Source organism: Mustela erminea, chromosome 13 (genome assembly GCF_009829155.1).
Source record: "Mustela erminea isolate mMusErm1 chromosome 13, mMusErm1.Pri, whole genome shotgun sequence".
NCBI classification, from domain to species: Eukaryota; Metazoa; Chordata; class Mammalia; order Carnivora; family Mustelidae; genus Mustela; species Mustela erminea.
In genome coordinates, this window is record NC_045626.1 from 37,263,835 (window position 1) to 37,279,895 (window position 16,061).

The 16,061-nt window shown below is 39.6% G+C and overlaps 1 protein-coding gene across 27 annotated transcripts in view; it reads right to left on the bottom strand.

The window, feature by feature from the left end:
- The window catches only part of DTNA (dystrobrevin alpha), a 356,301-nt gene that overhangs the window by 79,409 nt on the left and 260,831 nt on the right, over positions 1–16,061 (bottom strand). For all 27 annotated transcript variants that reach the window (XR_004277999.1, XR_004277998.1, XM_032310167.1 and 24 more), the window contains 2 exons: positions 13,003–13,216; positions 2,044–2,129 (listed from right to left, as the gene is read on the bottom strand). Coding sequence is in view for 25 of the 27 variants with exons in the window: in XM_032310167.1 (XP_032166058.1) it covers positions 2,044–2,129; positions 13,003–13,216 (300 nt within the window). In the remaining 2 variants the exon portion in view is untranslated. The remainder of the gene's footprint in view (positions 1–2,043; positions 2,130–13,002; positions 13,217–16,061) is intronic.

Below are 16,061 nucleotides of genomic sequence, written 5' to 3' on the forward strand. Positions count from 1 at the left end.
CATTCCTTCCTCGTTACCAGTGACTGATGCAGTCCTGGGCAATGACACTTACTGGCTGGGGGCCTCTGGAGTGAGATGTGACTCCCGAGATTGCCAGACCCCTTCTCCCAGGAGAGAGAGAAAATCTGATACCAATGAAGCCTGAATGGAAAGATGGAAAGCACTGTGGTCCTTGAAAGGTGGAACGCATTGTGGTCCTTGGTTCATGAAAGGCTTCAAGGACCCCCGGGAAGGTCAGAAAACTGGTTCTCTCGGTTTTCCTGAAACTTATTTTAATATGGGATCCTTTTATCCAGTCCCTATTAGTGCAACATTGAGTAGTATTTGGAAAGGATTCTCAAGACTTAAAAACAAGCCATGTATCTAATGCCCTCAGCGTAAGTGGCCAACGGTGACACCAGGTCAGCACACAAGGCCCTGCAGAGTTTCCTCCTCTGCCCTGCTTTGTTTTGCTCAACTTTCTCCTCCCAGCCTAAACCTAGAGGAAATGCCTCATGGATTACTGCGAAGCTATGTTTTAAACGAGGACATTGGTCCCACCACCTTCTCATTTAGTTATTACCCTCATTCAAGCACTCGGGCAGATAGTTTTTAATTTTAAAAATAGCTTTCAGGCTAACTAAAGAGAAACTAAACTCTCCCTTATAAAGCCTGCTTGGGCTTCTCTCAATCTGAAATGCATTTGGCTGGTCTGTGGAAGGTTTCCGAAGTGAGGGCGGATGTGTGCTTGGGGGGTTCCGTGTGCCTTCCACTCATCCACCCGTCCAGAGACATAACTCTGTTTTGGAGTATGTCTGGGGAAATTCCAGAGGAACAAAGAGTTGTCCCCCACCCCCGTATCTTTGTTCCTTTTCCCCCTCTTTGGGAAAGAGATCACACTCCAAAGCTGACAGGCAGCAGGTGAGAGAAGTGCCTGGAGCCTGTGAGTCACAGATGAGTAGGGCTGGGAGGGACCCTCCGGGTATCTAACAAAATCCCCAAATTTGGGATTAAGATGGAAAGGAAAGACTAAGGAAGTAGAGTAACTTTCATAGGGTAACTCAGTGAATTAGTCACACAGCTGGGCTTGCAAACTGGGTTCCTGATTCCCACGACAAGTGCTCTTCCCCACACAGCCTTATAGCTCAAACTCACCACATTTAAGGTAAGGGAAAGGGGTAAGTGGAAATTTTTCTTTTAAACAGCAGCATATACATCATTTAAAAACAGTTGAAAATGAAAATTCTTGCCCCCCTACTCTCACGCTAGGTCTTCTGAAAGAAAAAACAAAAACCCAGAAATCTATGGTTTCAAAAGTCCTCTGGATGATTCTATATACATATACACCAAAATTTCAGAACCACTGGTGTAGAGAAAAAAGTCAGGTTCTGGTACCACCTGAGCTATATGATTTACTTTATTCTACCTCTCTGAGTCTCAGCTTCTTTACTTAAAACAAACAAAACTCTCATGTTTTCTTGGTTAAAGAACTACCACATTTGGTGACAAAACATACATAAAAGGGCCCACAATCACCCAATGTACCTTAGCTATCACATTTTTATTGGAATCCAGTTAATTCTCAAGTCGGTAGTGTTTCTGTGCAATTCTTATGCCTATACCCTGGCAATGTCTACTTGGGAACCTTGGGGTTTCCCAGTGACTTGAACAGCACAGGCTAAGAAAAATGAAGAAATGTGCCAGGAGCTTTGACTTGACTTTATCTAAAAAAAAGGAAGGTTGCCCAACATGGCCTTCACATCCCTATGAATATGGACTTATGCCTGTAAGGCTGTATAGAGCAATGAACTTGAAAGGATATCATCTTACTTTAATATTATAAGAAGTCTAGTTGGTGAGGCTATAGCTAATAATAATCCATAAGTAGAAGGAAAACATTCATATCATTAACATTTATCTAATATGAAAATATTTCTGTGATAAAATCCAAAGATCCATGAAGATTACATTTCAAACAACTCTCATAGAATGAGGAAAGTAAAATGGGCAGCAGGACACGGGAGTCCATGGGAGGGATAAGCAGAGACACCAAGAATAACTTACATCTTAATTTGTCCATGATCTTCCCTCCACACAACGTGGCTAAAGCCATTTTGACAGCAAATACTGAAATTTTACCATGGCCTTCCCTGTTTAATGATAAGAGGGGGAAAAAAAAAAAGATGTCATTTGGAGAACTTTCAGTAATGAGATCTGATATTTTCTGTTCTGTAGAAATCATAGGACACTGTAACTGCATACAATTATGTGAACATATCCATTTTAGAAAAGACAATGAATACAATTCAACACAAATTTCTGAAAAGCTGTCTATTCAATATTTCCTTTTTTCAAGAGAGCAGAACCTTCAAGTTATTGTTTGTATATGTCACTTACTCAGAGCATAAACTGGCATCTAGAGGGATAGGTACTATTTAGCTATAGATTACAATTACAGAACATGATTTTTACCCTGGGTTTCATAAAATAATTTTATGCATGATGATTCCACAGTCTCTATAGCTTATTTAGACAAGGTTTCAGAAAGAATTTTTTTTTGGTCAGAGAATTCCTGAATTTTGTTAGAGTAACTATGGGGAATTTTCCATCACAGCTTTTTTCACCCGTCATTTCTAACCCACAAGCTGACTGTGTGTATGTGATACATTTATTTTTCAAAGAGAGCTGATATTTTAAAGGGGCAAAAAAGGAAGAGCTCTGTTAGAGCTCCTTCAACCTAAAGGACACCAGATCTGCCAAATCTTCATTGATTCAGGAAGTATAACTAACTTGTCCTTCACAAAATGTGATATAATGGGATATAAAGGGCACACTGCCACGAGTGTAATATTTCAGCTAAATGAGTTTCCAGCTAGGATAAACTGTTTATTCTTGTGTCCTTGGAATTAGAAAGTGTATCCCATTAGTAATTCATTTCTTTGATAGTTGCTATTCTTAAGAATGATCAAAGGAGTTATTCAAAATAATAATGGGGCTGAAAGGTAAGAAAAGTCAGTATTGACAAGGGTTTAGTATAAAGAATACATCATTTATATGAATAAGGTCCATATATATGACACATTCGGAGAACAAGATATAATAAATAATTGTGTCTTTGTTCATTACTGGACTCCAGAGACAGATCATTTGTCATTCATCCTTGTTGCTGTCATACTCAGCATAGGACCTCAAATACAGCCAGTCAGAACGTAGAACTGACTGAGCCCTATGCCAGTGCCTCTCCCATTTATCTTCTAAGCCTAAGCACCAGATCTATATACTTAGGAGAAATAATCTTCCCTTGGATACCTCATGTCAAACCAAGTATGTTCCAAGTAGAACTCATGCTCTTCACAAAGCGTTTCCATCCTACTCAGACCAACCCACTACTAACCTGCTTCTGGTTATCAGACTTACCATGTACCTAGTTACCCAAAAATGAACCCCCGGGAAGGGGTTACCCTTGACTTCGTTCTCTTCTTTAATTCCTCACCACCTGAATAAATGTTTGAGGGACTCAACTATACCTCCTACCTGGATGTTAGACCTACTCCCTGCTTTCCATTTGAACTACCATTGCCTCACCAGCTCTTGAGTGAATATTGTCGTCACTTCTTTTTTTTTTTTTTTTTTAAAGATTTTATTTACTTACTTATTTGACAGAGAGAAATCACAAGTAGATGGAGAGGCAGGCAGAGAGAGACAGAGGGAAGCAGGCTCCCCGCTGAGCAGAGAGCCCGATGCGGGACTCGATCCCAGCACCCTGAGATCATGACCTGAGCCGAAGGCAGCGGCTTAACCCACTGAGCCACCCAGGCGCCCCATTGTTGTCACTTCTTAAATGACCTCTCTGCTTGCACACTCGCATCACAGATTCAACAGTATTATTTCATTATTTAAATCTCTGATTGCCTGTTTGCCTACAGGGTATGGTTATGACTTCACCTGTGCTCTCTAGTCTCACCTGCTACCATTTCTGTTAAACTCTGTGCCCCAGTCCCACATTTAATGCCCCTGCCCTTCCTACTGCTTTTGCCCAGGACCCTCTCTCCTACCTATTCATCAAGACTCAGCTCAGGATCATCACTCACTTGGCTCTGAAATGTGTAGGCAAATACTCGGCTCTCCACTTTCGCCTAGTATTTGGCACCTATCTCACTGAGTGAACTCAATTTGTTTATTTACATGTCTGCATGTAATGTGACCCCACACTGTGACATCCTTGGGGACAGAGGCCGTATCTTCTCAATTTGTTGAATTCCTAGCGCCTTCCACTTAGTCTTCCCCAGAAGAACAATATATTTCTTATGTTAATTAATGATTACTAATCATTAGAACAGGTGCCCCTAGAATTTGGAATGACTACTCCCTTAGTTGTTTGCTAATTTTAGAGCAGGTAGCTGTAAGAAAAATGCAATGATTTTGTAAAAAAAAAAAAAAAAAAGCCTCATTCAAAATTATTCCATGTGTACTGTATTCCCAACTGCATGGATAACCAGAAGTATCAAAATTTTATTTTAGGAAATACATAGCTCCCTTTCCTTAGCTGAAACATGGTTCAAATTGTGAGAACAGGGATATCTACCAAGTGTGCAAGAAGAGCACCAATGAAGTGGTAAAGTAGTCTTCATGACTCAGAGAAATTGAAGAACATTATATGTGAGACTTTAAGAGCAATACAAGTTTCTTTCAAGGAACCGGAGAGAACAATTTAACTCATGAAAGAGGATGCAGCACAGAAGATGCTGGCACAGAGAGTTCTCCACAGGGTGAAATGATGATAGCTCACAAATGAATTCTTAAACCTTAGCTTTTAATGAAGAAGATCACAGGGAGATCGCCAGTTCTGTATTGTTCTTGGAAATGCAAGATTAATGCTATTACATCCAGGAGTGGTTGTATCAGAGCTATTCTGCCAAATTGACATAATAAATCTAGATAAATCACCCAGCGGAGGGCAGCTCAATGAGAGTTTTGCAGGAACTCAAGGGTGAAATTAGGCCACTGGAATGTATTGTTATGCAAGCCAGCGTGCCAGATTGCAAAGGTGACCCTTATCACTAAGAAGGATTCCGGGGGTATGCAGGAATGGGAAGCACACCACTGCTGGGTGAGTTTAGACCTTGCTCAGCCCCAGATAAACCTTGAAGGAATTTAGGGAGTGAGTGGAGATGAATGACTCCACAGTGCAAAAGGTTGAAAACCAGGACTTAAATACATGTGGGTCTTTTTAAAGAACATCTTCAGTAGACCTAACAGGATGAAAAAAGGTGGGGGTGGGGGGTTGGGAGAAAGATTTTCTAAAGGCCTTCGATAAGATTCCGTAACAAAAGCCATTACTTAACGTCATCATCTTGGGATCAGGGTCCCTATTTTTATTTTTATTTTTATTTTTTTGGTGATAAAAGTAGTGGCATTAACAAAGGAAACAAGGAGTAGGGAATTGCTGGGATATCCCAAGGGGGACAGTACAAGAGTTGTGCTCATTGGGAATCATCCCTGACCAGGGCCATTTGATCCATGAACAGTTTGGGAAATCCCTTACGTATCTAGGAAGTGGAAAGTCAAGCTCATGAAGATGGATAACAGGAAGCTCCCAGAAATTTTGTGCAAATGAGCAGGAAAGCGACATATTGTTCCAAAATGAGTTTGCACACGCAATGCCTCTAGGAGTAAACCAGTCAAACGGCACGTATGGAATGTTGGCCATTGGCCACAACTCCAGAAGCCGACCGGCCAAAGAGTGCTGAGGATGAAAAACAGCGGACTGTCTCTAATGCTGCAGGCCAAACAGCCTTGGAACAGCAACACCAAGAAGAGCGCTAGAAAAAGTCTATGCTCTTGCCTTGTTTTTACGAAACACTATGGCAGCACATCTCCAAGTTCACGTGCAGTTCTGAGTGTCACCTAAAGAAAGACGGAGCACAGCCAGCTGGGTTTGAGAATACCGCGTGCAGGACACAAGAGTATCCGTCAGGACCGTCCACTTCCGGGGTGGACGGGGCCTTAGAATCAATGACAGGATCACGTGAGCTGTTCTTTGTGAGCAAAAGTTGCTAGCTGATTCTTCAGGACTGTAAGAGGCACACCGAGTGATTTAAAATGAAATTTACTATTAGCCTATCATTTTTTTTCCTTAAAAATTTTTATTTATTTATTTATTTTTAAAGTAAAAATTGTACTTATTTTAATATTTTCCCTGTCAATGTGGAGCAAGAACACAATGCATAATCCATCGCTTTCCTCTTTTCTCCCCACTATTTGGATTTTGGCAAAATGGAATATATTCTGTTTTTTACGCCAGTTATTCTGAAGCTCTTGCCAATGCAAACTTCACTTTCCAGTTCTAGCTTGAGATAAAAAATCACACAGGTTAAATTGTTACACCAGTATATAATTAATACCTTAAAGGGTATTTAAGACTATCAAAAAAATTAGCAAAAGTATAAACTGAAATTGCTTCATAAGTCAGTGTTTCCTTAAATCTTTTATTTCCCTTATACTTTGTTTTCTCACTCTGAAAATTTTCAAATCTTCCTAAGAGGTGAGTGATTACAAATGGAAACCAGAAAGCACTTACCCTTTGGTTAAAATACATGCAAAGATTTGTAGTCTCTGTCTTAAAAACATAAATTACTTTAAAGTTTGACTCATCATAATAAGAAGTGAGTAAACTGCATTACACTGGGCTTTTTCATGACCTCACAGAGACAAACTGATTTCTTTGAACTAAGAAGGTACTGGTTTCAAGGAAAAGTTGTCTGGGAGAGAAAATCTGCTTTTGACAAGAAGGGAAAACAACAAATCGATATTGATAGGTTTGGGAATGTAAATTTTCTCCAAGTTGCCAAGCCAGTTTCCTGTTTGAAATGATCGAATCCCATGATAAATTTTAAGTCCTTGAAAATGGATTTGAATTCTGACTGATTCTTTTTGGAACAGGCTGCAGGAATTATTTTTCTATTTAAGAGTACTAAAATGAGAAACTCTTCTTATACCAACACATTTCACAAAAACATTTGGTAAGCATTTTCATGAGCATAGAACTCAAATTGCTCTTTCTCACACATTTTGGTGGCTTAATTAACTGAGAAAATTGTCTCCTCCTCTGGCTTTCATAACACGCCTCTATCATAACTCATGTCTGTATCTGGGAATATTTTGTTCATATGGATCCCTGATTTTGTAACTCAACAGATATTTATTGACAATGCCTTACAGGTTGGGGATATAAAGGTGAATAAAGTATGGCTCCTACCCCCCAAGTTGGCTCATAGTTTGTTGGAGAAAAAGAGTCAAAACCAGTTAATTTTAATACACATTTTTAAAAGGGTGGCGATCTCACCTTTCTTGTCTTTCATCCTCAGCATGATGTGTGTGGCACTTCGCACAAAGCAAACTCTTAATACATGTTAATTAAATAAATAAATGTACATGTGAAAGGAAATTTTGATCTACCCCTTAAGTTTTATATTGAGAAGTGCTAAGTTTTGGGGTGAAGTTACAAAAATTGACCTTACGGTCCTTAATTTTAGATTGTGCACTTGTGTGACACCTTGATTTTTGAAGTGATCACATCCATGATTACTCTCGTTTTTTGGGTAAGTGAAGTTAACATGTGAACAGATAGAAATCCCTCAGTGGGCTGTGGCATCTCTTTGGGCTCCCCTTCATGTTAGCAAAACATTTGGGAAAAGAATTCTTCATAACACCTCCCCATGTGAATTTGCCAGGAGTTTCTCCAGAATGCAAGGGGCCAGAACTTTACACCTATGAAACTCCATTTGCCACTCACACCAAGTCTAAGTCTGACATAAAAGTGAGTGACATTAAGGTTGTTCATTTTATCTACAATTGTGAAACTACTTTGAAAAAGAAGTCCTATAGTCCTATTTTAGCGACATGTAGAAAATCTTGGAACAAATTCTTTTCTACTAGAACAAAATTTTAGTGATTAGAGGAGAATGTTCTGTGGAAATCTTGAATTTAAGATGTAGTAAGAAAAAAGAATCACCAGGCAAACACGATGTTAAGTATCTAGTTTTGGCCATACAGATAGTAAAAAGAAAAGAGAACATTTGGTTTTATAGACCTCTTCTTTCTTTGCTCTCACACATCCTCACAGCCTCAAATGTGAACGATACATTTCATTGGTGCACTGAGAAAGGGCCACGTACTTGTAGTACGTCCTGCATTAAACATCAAAATCATCTTTAAAACTCAAAAGGCAGAAGGGTTTTGGCAGAGTTCCAGAATATTCTATATCCATGTGTCTGAAATAGTGCCGTTGGTACCCTTTCTAGCGCCAGGGGGTGGGGCAGGGGGGCTTAGCAGTGGGAATGGATGTTCAAATGGCTCAGCACGGTGCAATACATCAAGCAGAGAGGAAAATACCAGGATTTTGTATTCCCTGTGAAAGACTATTATACGATAGATTTGGAGTTCTGGATGACTGTCATAAAACTGACTCGAAATCTACAATGTAATAAAAGTTAAATCCAAATATTTCCTTCACATATGCTCTGTCAGATTGTCTAAATAACAGCAAACTGGAAAGGTGAGGAATGTAAGCCTGCTAAAGATATCCTGAAAAGTAGGGTAGGTCTGGGCGGGGGGGAAATGTACATTAATTCTTATTAAGAAAAAAGAAACAGAAAACATGAATAGAGCTGAATATATCCTGATGCCTGAAAAATAGGATTTTTTTTTTCCCCACTCAACTCACCTGTAATCACACTGTGTCAAACTGGGAGGATTGTTGGCACACAGAAAATGCTGACAACACATTAGCTATTATTACAATTAGTATATTATTACTATCATTGGAGAAGTGGCATTAATAATATAGCTTGACATCATAGGAATGTCCTTGTTCCTTTTAATATTTATCATTGTCCTACTGTGATATTCGTATGACTGAATATATGTGAAAACATTTGCTAAAAACAAGGCCACTATCACATAATCTACCTGAGAAGGACCTTCCCTAAGAAGGAAGATTCTAGTGAACTGAAAAGAGATGAAGTCAACAGACTGAAGTTGTTCATGTTTCCCAGGGAAGTAAGAAGAGAGTAAGAGAACCATGATGACGTTTTTTGGTGAAAATAGGATACCCCCACATTAGTAGCCATAGACATCTGATTTTCTTCTCTTGTGGAGCAGAAGTAAAAATAGAGGTTATGAACCTAGGTGTCAGACAAAGTTGGACTCACTAGTCTTGGTAAGATACTAGAGATTTAGGAGGACTTGATTTCAGAAAAAGAATGAGAAGAAATCAGTGTGATGAGCTAAGAAAAGTCAATCATTGATCTTCATTCATTCATTCATTCATTCATTCACAAGTTCATTCTGAGCTGGATACGGTCTCAGGGCTGTGCATGTAGAGACATGACCTGGAAGTAGTTTGCAGGGGGCGGTCATACACACAGTAAGACATGCACCATAACGGAAGAGCGGACTCATGTGTGAGGAACGGTGGGGTCAGGGCCAGTGGGAGTCAGCTCAGCCAGGAGAGGGGAAGGGCTTCCCAGTGGACCAGTTTTGTGACCACCCCCCGCCCCTGAAGGCCACTTTAGACTTCTAAGAATTAATATCAAGATCACAATTATCCCTCCATAAAGCTGTTGAAAAAAAAATATTGTCATCTTGTAACTTGCTGCCATGTTGTTTTACTGTCGTTACTTTCTATTTCTCAAAAATAACAGTAACGGTGAGAAGAAAATCTGCTGCCAGGTGGTCAGCAAATAAGGGAAGGCAGTAGGCTCATTCCTGAGGTGTGCAGAAGAAAGAGACAAGATGGAGATAAAGGCTCAGGCTGTTTCCCAATATCTTTCTTCCCTTTCGGTCCCTGCTCCTTAATTTTGACACCTCTTTTCCCACTCTTCCCAGGTGTATCTGCCCATTTTCTTAAGGACCCTGGAGAAGACAGTGTCTGGGGTGGAAAGACCTGTTAGCAGTCGGCTGGTAGTCGATGACAGCTTGACTCCTGCTAGGTACAGCCATTTTTAGAAGGGAAGTCAGGAAGAACAAAAATCTTCTAGACTCAAGAGCCTAACTATTCAGAGACAGAATGACAAGCATAAGTAGAGCCATTGGGCACACATGCTAGGTCCTAACATTCTAGAAATCATCCTGCATATGCAGCTACGCACTCTCTACCTCCCAAGAGGCTGACTTGGCGGAGACAACTTAGAGCCAGAAGCTTGACCGCGGTCTGCAGTAAGCATGCCCGTGTGAAAACTGAGAGCAAGGTGTTTTTGGGGGGGAGAGAAGGAAGGAGTGCTGTTTTGGGGAACTAGGCGTGAGAAGGCAAGTCTGGCTCTCAAGGCCATAGCCAAGCACAGTGGGTTTTGAACCTCATTTCAAGTTACCATTGTCATGGCAGACTCCACCTCCCTGGGTCTGGTGAATTTTAAGGCACCACTAAAACAATGACCAAGTTTCTCTGAATGCAATTTCTTATTCTCATTCTTCATGAATTTAAATCGCTATACTTTCTTTTTTTAAAAAAATGTATATAGATCACCTCTTTAGAATGCAGGATTTAATTTTTATTTTAGAGTTTTTCCCCTTGGTTTTTATATGTTCATTTAAATTACCACAAATGAGAGAAAACCTCCCAAATGTTTCAGTGATTCTATAAGAGCAACAACCTATCTTTGATGTACTAGGGCTCATTCACATCTACCAACATGCAGAAGGCTCCCTTAAACACTTGGGTTCTGTCGTGGGATAGGTGGTAGGAAGTGACACCAGATTTCCACACTGGATCTCTTTGGAGAAATAGGAGTTGACTATTTTAAGAAATGGAATTGAACATTCATTTTATTCTTAAGTTTCTCTTCTTACATTCACTTCTAAGTGAATATTTCCAGTTATATTCTCTTCCCAGTTAGTGATGCTTCCTTATGGCGCACATCTCACATCGTCTAGAATTTCAAAATCCATCAGATGGAAATGTGAGTATCAGCAGAACTGCCTATACTCATTTGCTATGCCAAGATAGAGAAGGCAGAAGTATCTGTAGATGGGGGTCTCTACGTGGATGTGTCTGTAGATTTGTAAAATGAGATTTCTCTATGTGGATGTTTAAAAAAATCTACTACAATGAGATTATTGGAAGTATACATCAGGGCCCTTTTTATCTGTAAGAAGAAGAAGAGCCAAACAAATAATTCCATTTGAATATTCATGTCAATGTTTCCTTACCTTGGGATAGTCCATAAGCTTAGCACTCATCAATCTTGAACTAATTATCAGTAGCTGTTTAGAGAATATATGCAGGTCATTTTTTTCAAAGTGATCTTCTCAATATTTCCAAACACAAATGAAAAACTAACTCTACTGTATATTTCTCAAGACATGAGAAGTATTGAGGTACAGTATATTGTATCATATAAAATATAAGATATGTATATATCACATCTCTCAGGTATTTCATAAAATCCCCCTTCCTTATTGTTTATCTGGCCCCATTTCTGTACTTACGGAGTAGATACAAATTATTTTTTTACCTTTGAGCCCTTATGAATCCTTTAGGAATACTCTAAGATTTGACAAGAATTTTAGTTCTCTTTTTATATTTTCCATTGTTCCACTTAAAACAATTAAGTGCCCTGAAGATGTTAGTGGCGAGTCTGGAAGCTTCTGTGCTCTTGTCAAGGGGGCAGGATGGAAATGTCCTTAGAGTCATTCCATAGCCTGGTTCCATTCTGTCACCTGTCATGTGCAACCATAGCCTCTCCTAGTTGACTGCCACTCAGTTACCATAGTGATTAGGCCAAAGCAGTACATCAGTTCTGAAATCTGCATAGGCTAAGCATGGGATCTATCAAGCTGGACTGCTTATTTTAGAACTGTTTATTTCAACTCGAGAATTACTCAAAATATAAACATCCCAAGACAATAATCTACGCTGGTCAAACTGAGCAGAAATAATTCTTTTACCACTCTAGGCTGTAAAGTGACAGCTGGTGACTTTTATGAGTGGCATAATAACATTAGCCGGGCTGGAACATCTCCAGTGCCAGGCTTCAATATTCCCAGGCATTGGCCAGACAATGAGACCAAGCAAAATCTTTCGAGAGTCTTAAAATGCGATCGCTGAAAGGTCAAGTTAGCAATTTTCCTTTTTAATACTCAAAACCAGTAGTGAAAGTGGAGATGTTGATACTATATCTAGACTAAAGGCTATCAGCAAAAGACCTTTTGAAATCTTAGGCTGACAAAGTAATTCAGGGGAGTTTTTACAATTCACAAGGCTGCCACATATGCCTTGGAAAGGAAATCTTAGCTGAATACCTAAATCCCTACTCTGCCCCTAACCAGTCGAGAGACACTGGACAAGCCACAGTCTTTTCGTGCTTCAGGTCTTTCTTCTGTAAAATGAGAGATTTGGAAGAACAATCTTTAATATTTCAGCCAGCTCTGAAATCCTCTGATTCTATGAGAGGAAATTATAAGATAATGAGGCTGAGTTTCAACTGTCTTGTGTGGATGGCATGACATGGCTTTAGATGGCATATTATTGACGGATCCCATAATGCAAGTCATGGTTACTTTCACCAGGCTGGTCAGGAAACCCTTGTCAATTCCTGCCTGTTTGCTCTAGGGTCTTGTTATGACACCTCAGAAACACTGTCTTAGCCCATCTGCAAAGAAGAGAGTTAAAAACATCCTCCCACTTTATGCTTCATTGAACTGCTCCATTGTCATGCCATCACACCACACTTTCAGACAACCATAGCTTCTAGGAAGCGTGGGATGAGTTAAATAAAGGTCAGCCTAGAAAATACGACTGTCCTCAACTTCCTATGGTTCTATTTCACTCCCTAGTTTTTTTCTCCAGAGCATTTGAAATGGATGTTACACATTGAGCAACTTTATCGAGGTAAGTATCTGGTCAAGAAAAAAAGAGGTGGTTGGTTACTTGCAGAAAATTATTTGGAAAAAAGACCAAGAAGGACAAGAGGAAGGAGAGACCAAACATGTGGAGAGGAACAGATATCCGAAGAGGGAGCTTACGGGTCAAAGGCCGCCAGCAGGAAGTTAAGCAGGAGGCTGATGGACTGCTCCACCTGGATTTGGTGAGTGGTTGGCATCCGTTTGTTGAGCTGGTAGAAAATGGTGGACAGCACGGCCTCCAAGCGGGCCACACTGAGTTCTATGTTCGGGTCCAGGTTGTTCAGAGCATTTTCCCGCAATGCTTCTATGACGTTCCAAATGTCCACCAGGTGCACTACACACAATTAAAGCAGAGGGAACACATCAGCCCAAAATGCGGGGAAAGGTTAAGTTCATTATTTTACACGTACCGTCGGTCTGGTTTTGTCGAGGACCCTCACAGCCTTCAATATGGGATCGACTTCTGTAGGGGTCGACACAGTAAATGTACAGAGACAAAGAAGAGCTCAAAGACTTGATGTGTATAATAGGAAGAAAATCCTTTCCTGAAAACCACAGTAGACGGTTACTGCCCATCTTCAAAATGACCCTCGAAATACAACTACTATCTTTATGTTATGTGAGATTAAGTGAGGGAAGTTAATTGACAAGTGCCAAGGTCCAAGGCCAATGGATGGCAAAATTGGCATTCAAATCCATGTATCTCTGACTTTTTAAAAATACTGAGATCTGTGTGCTATGATGAGTGCTGTGACATGTGTAAACCTGGCGATTCACAGACCTGTACCCCTGGGGATAAAAATACATTATATGTTTATTAAAAAATTTAAAAATTAAATAAAAAATTTGAAAAAAATATTGAGATGTACCTGACATACAACATCGTATAAGTTTAAGTGTAAGGTGTACAACATGTTGATTTTGATACATTTCTGTATTGCAGTGTGATCACCACCGTAGCATTAGTGAACACGTCATGTCCCATAATTACCATTTCTTTTTCTGTGGTGAGAACATTTACGATCTAGTTTCTTAGCAACTTTGAAGTATACAGCACTTGTGATTAAAATTAACAAGTCTATCTGGCTTGAAAGCATTTTTCCAAGGCACACACTGACCCCTTAAAAGAAAAAGCAAACCACACTCAAATTCTAGTGTTTGAAAAGATATCGAACCTGCATTTATTTAAAATATTTTTATTTATTTATATACTTTTCATAGTATAAGGTTTGAAATAAAGGGGGGAAAGTTAAGGAAGGCAGGAAGAGAGGCAGGGGAAAAAGGAAAAGTAATCTCTAGAAGGCAGCAGCAGAACTTAATCACAGATCCCTTGACTAACCTGGTCAAGAACAAATAGTTCTTTGGCTTATATTACTGAGTAGCTCACCAAACTGAAGTCATGGTTAGTTTCACTAAGATATCGAGAATTTCATTTCTCTTTCTTCCCTGTTTGTGCTGAGGTCTTGTTATAACATTCCAGAAACCATTGCCACAATCAAGACAGTGAACATCTCCATCAGCCCTAGAAGTTTCCTCCTGTTCCTTTTACTTCACCCCACTTCCCAGCCCAGGCAACCACAGATAGAGCTTCCAAGATGCTTTTCTAGAATTTTATATAGCTGGAATTATACAGTATGTACTCTTTTATTGCGGGGGGGGGGGATCTGGATTCTTTTACTTGGTATAATTATCTTGAAACTCATCCGTGCTGTTGCATGTAACAATAGTTTCTTCCTTTACACCGTTGAGCAGTACTCTTTCGTATGGATAGGTCACAATTTGGTTATCAACTCACCTGCTGATGGACACTTGGGTTGTTTCCGTTTTGGGTGATCATTAATGAAGTTGCTATGAACAGTCTTGCACAAATGTTTGTATTGACATATGCTTCCATTTCTGTTGGTAAATACTTGGAAATGAAGTGCCTAGGTGGTATGGTCAATGTACGTTTAATTTCTGAGAAACTTCCCGAGTGTTTTCCAACATAGTTGTACTATTTTCCATCCACAACAACAAGGTATGAGAATTCCAGTTTCTCTACAGTGACACCAAATTTAAGGTTCGCTTTTCATGACACCTTTGCATTTGAAAACAGATCTGTTGTCTTTCTCAGTGAAATACTACTTACGTTTCAGTTCCTGAGAAATGAGCACTCCATATATGCTTTCCTACTAACTCCCAAGTTTTAGTTTCCTACCTCTTTGCTCATGTGTAACACTATATTTAAAAAACAACACTAACATATATTGAATTCTGGGCTTGGGAATCTTCCAATAAACACTGGACTTGAAATCTGAAGACCTCCGTCCAAACATGGCTCTCCTCCTACAAGTGCATGCCCTCTTAACCTCAAAGACTTGGAGCTTTATTTTCCTCATCTACAAAGCAGGGACGGTATTCCTTAAATGGGAAAAAATCACGAAGTCAGTTGTGGGAGTGTCTGATACACCGAGACAGTACATTACACTTGAACAAATGAACAATGTAAATCATATAAAAAAAAAAACCCCAAAACCAAACAAACACAACTTTGAAGCATATCTCTGATTTGGGACAGAAGAAAGCAGATCACTTTCTAACTGAAATGCTTACATGTTTATTAGATTTGGAGCAATTTAGATTTACGTGATGGCAAATTTGTTATCTTTTCTGTATATCACACAAGGAAATTTATTTGTTTCTTTTTTTTTCCAAAAATTTTACTTATTTATTTGACAGAAAGACACAGCAAGAGAGGGAACACAAGCAGGGGGAGTGGGAGAGGGAGAAGCAGGCTTCCCATTGAGCAGGGAGCCCGATGTGGAGCTCAATCCTGAGACCCTGCGATCATGACCTGAGCCGAAGGCAGACACTTAACAACTGAGCCACCCAGGCGCCCCAGAAATTATTTGTTTCTTAATGCTTTTCATCCAGTTTTTCAATTTGGCAACCAAAGTACTTCCAAGGAGATGGCATCTATAAGTTGTTTATTTATTTAATTTCTTGAGGAATTAAATTAATTTCTTTGGGAACTGGGATTCCTATATTTATTCCCTTTATGCTTCATCTAGAGATTCTCTGGATCTAGTCCTTGGGGATCTGTCTGGGTTCAGAATGCAAAGATGTTGTTCCTGCCTCAGAGAACTAACAGTCAGGTGGGGATAGAGACATGATTCACAATCACACAGATAATCAGAAAT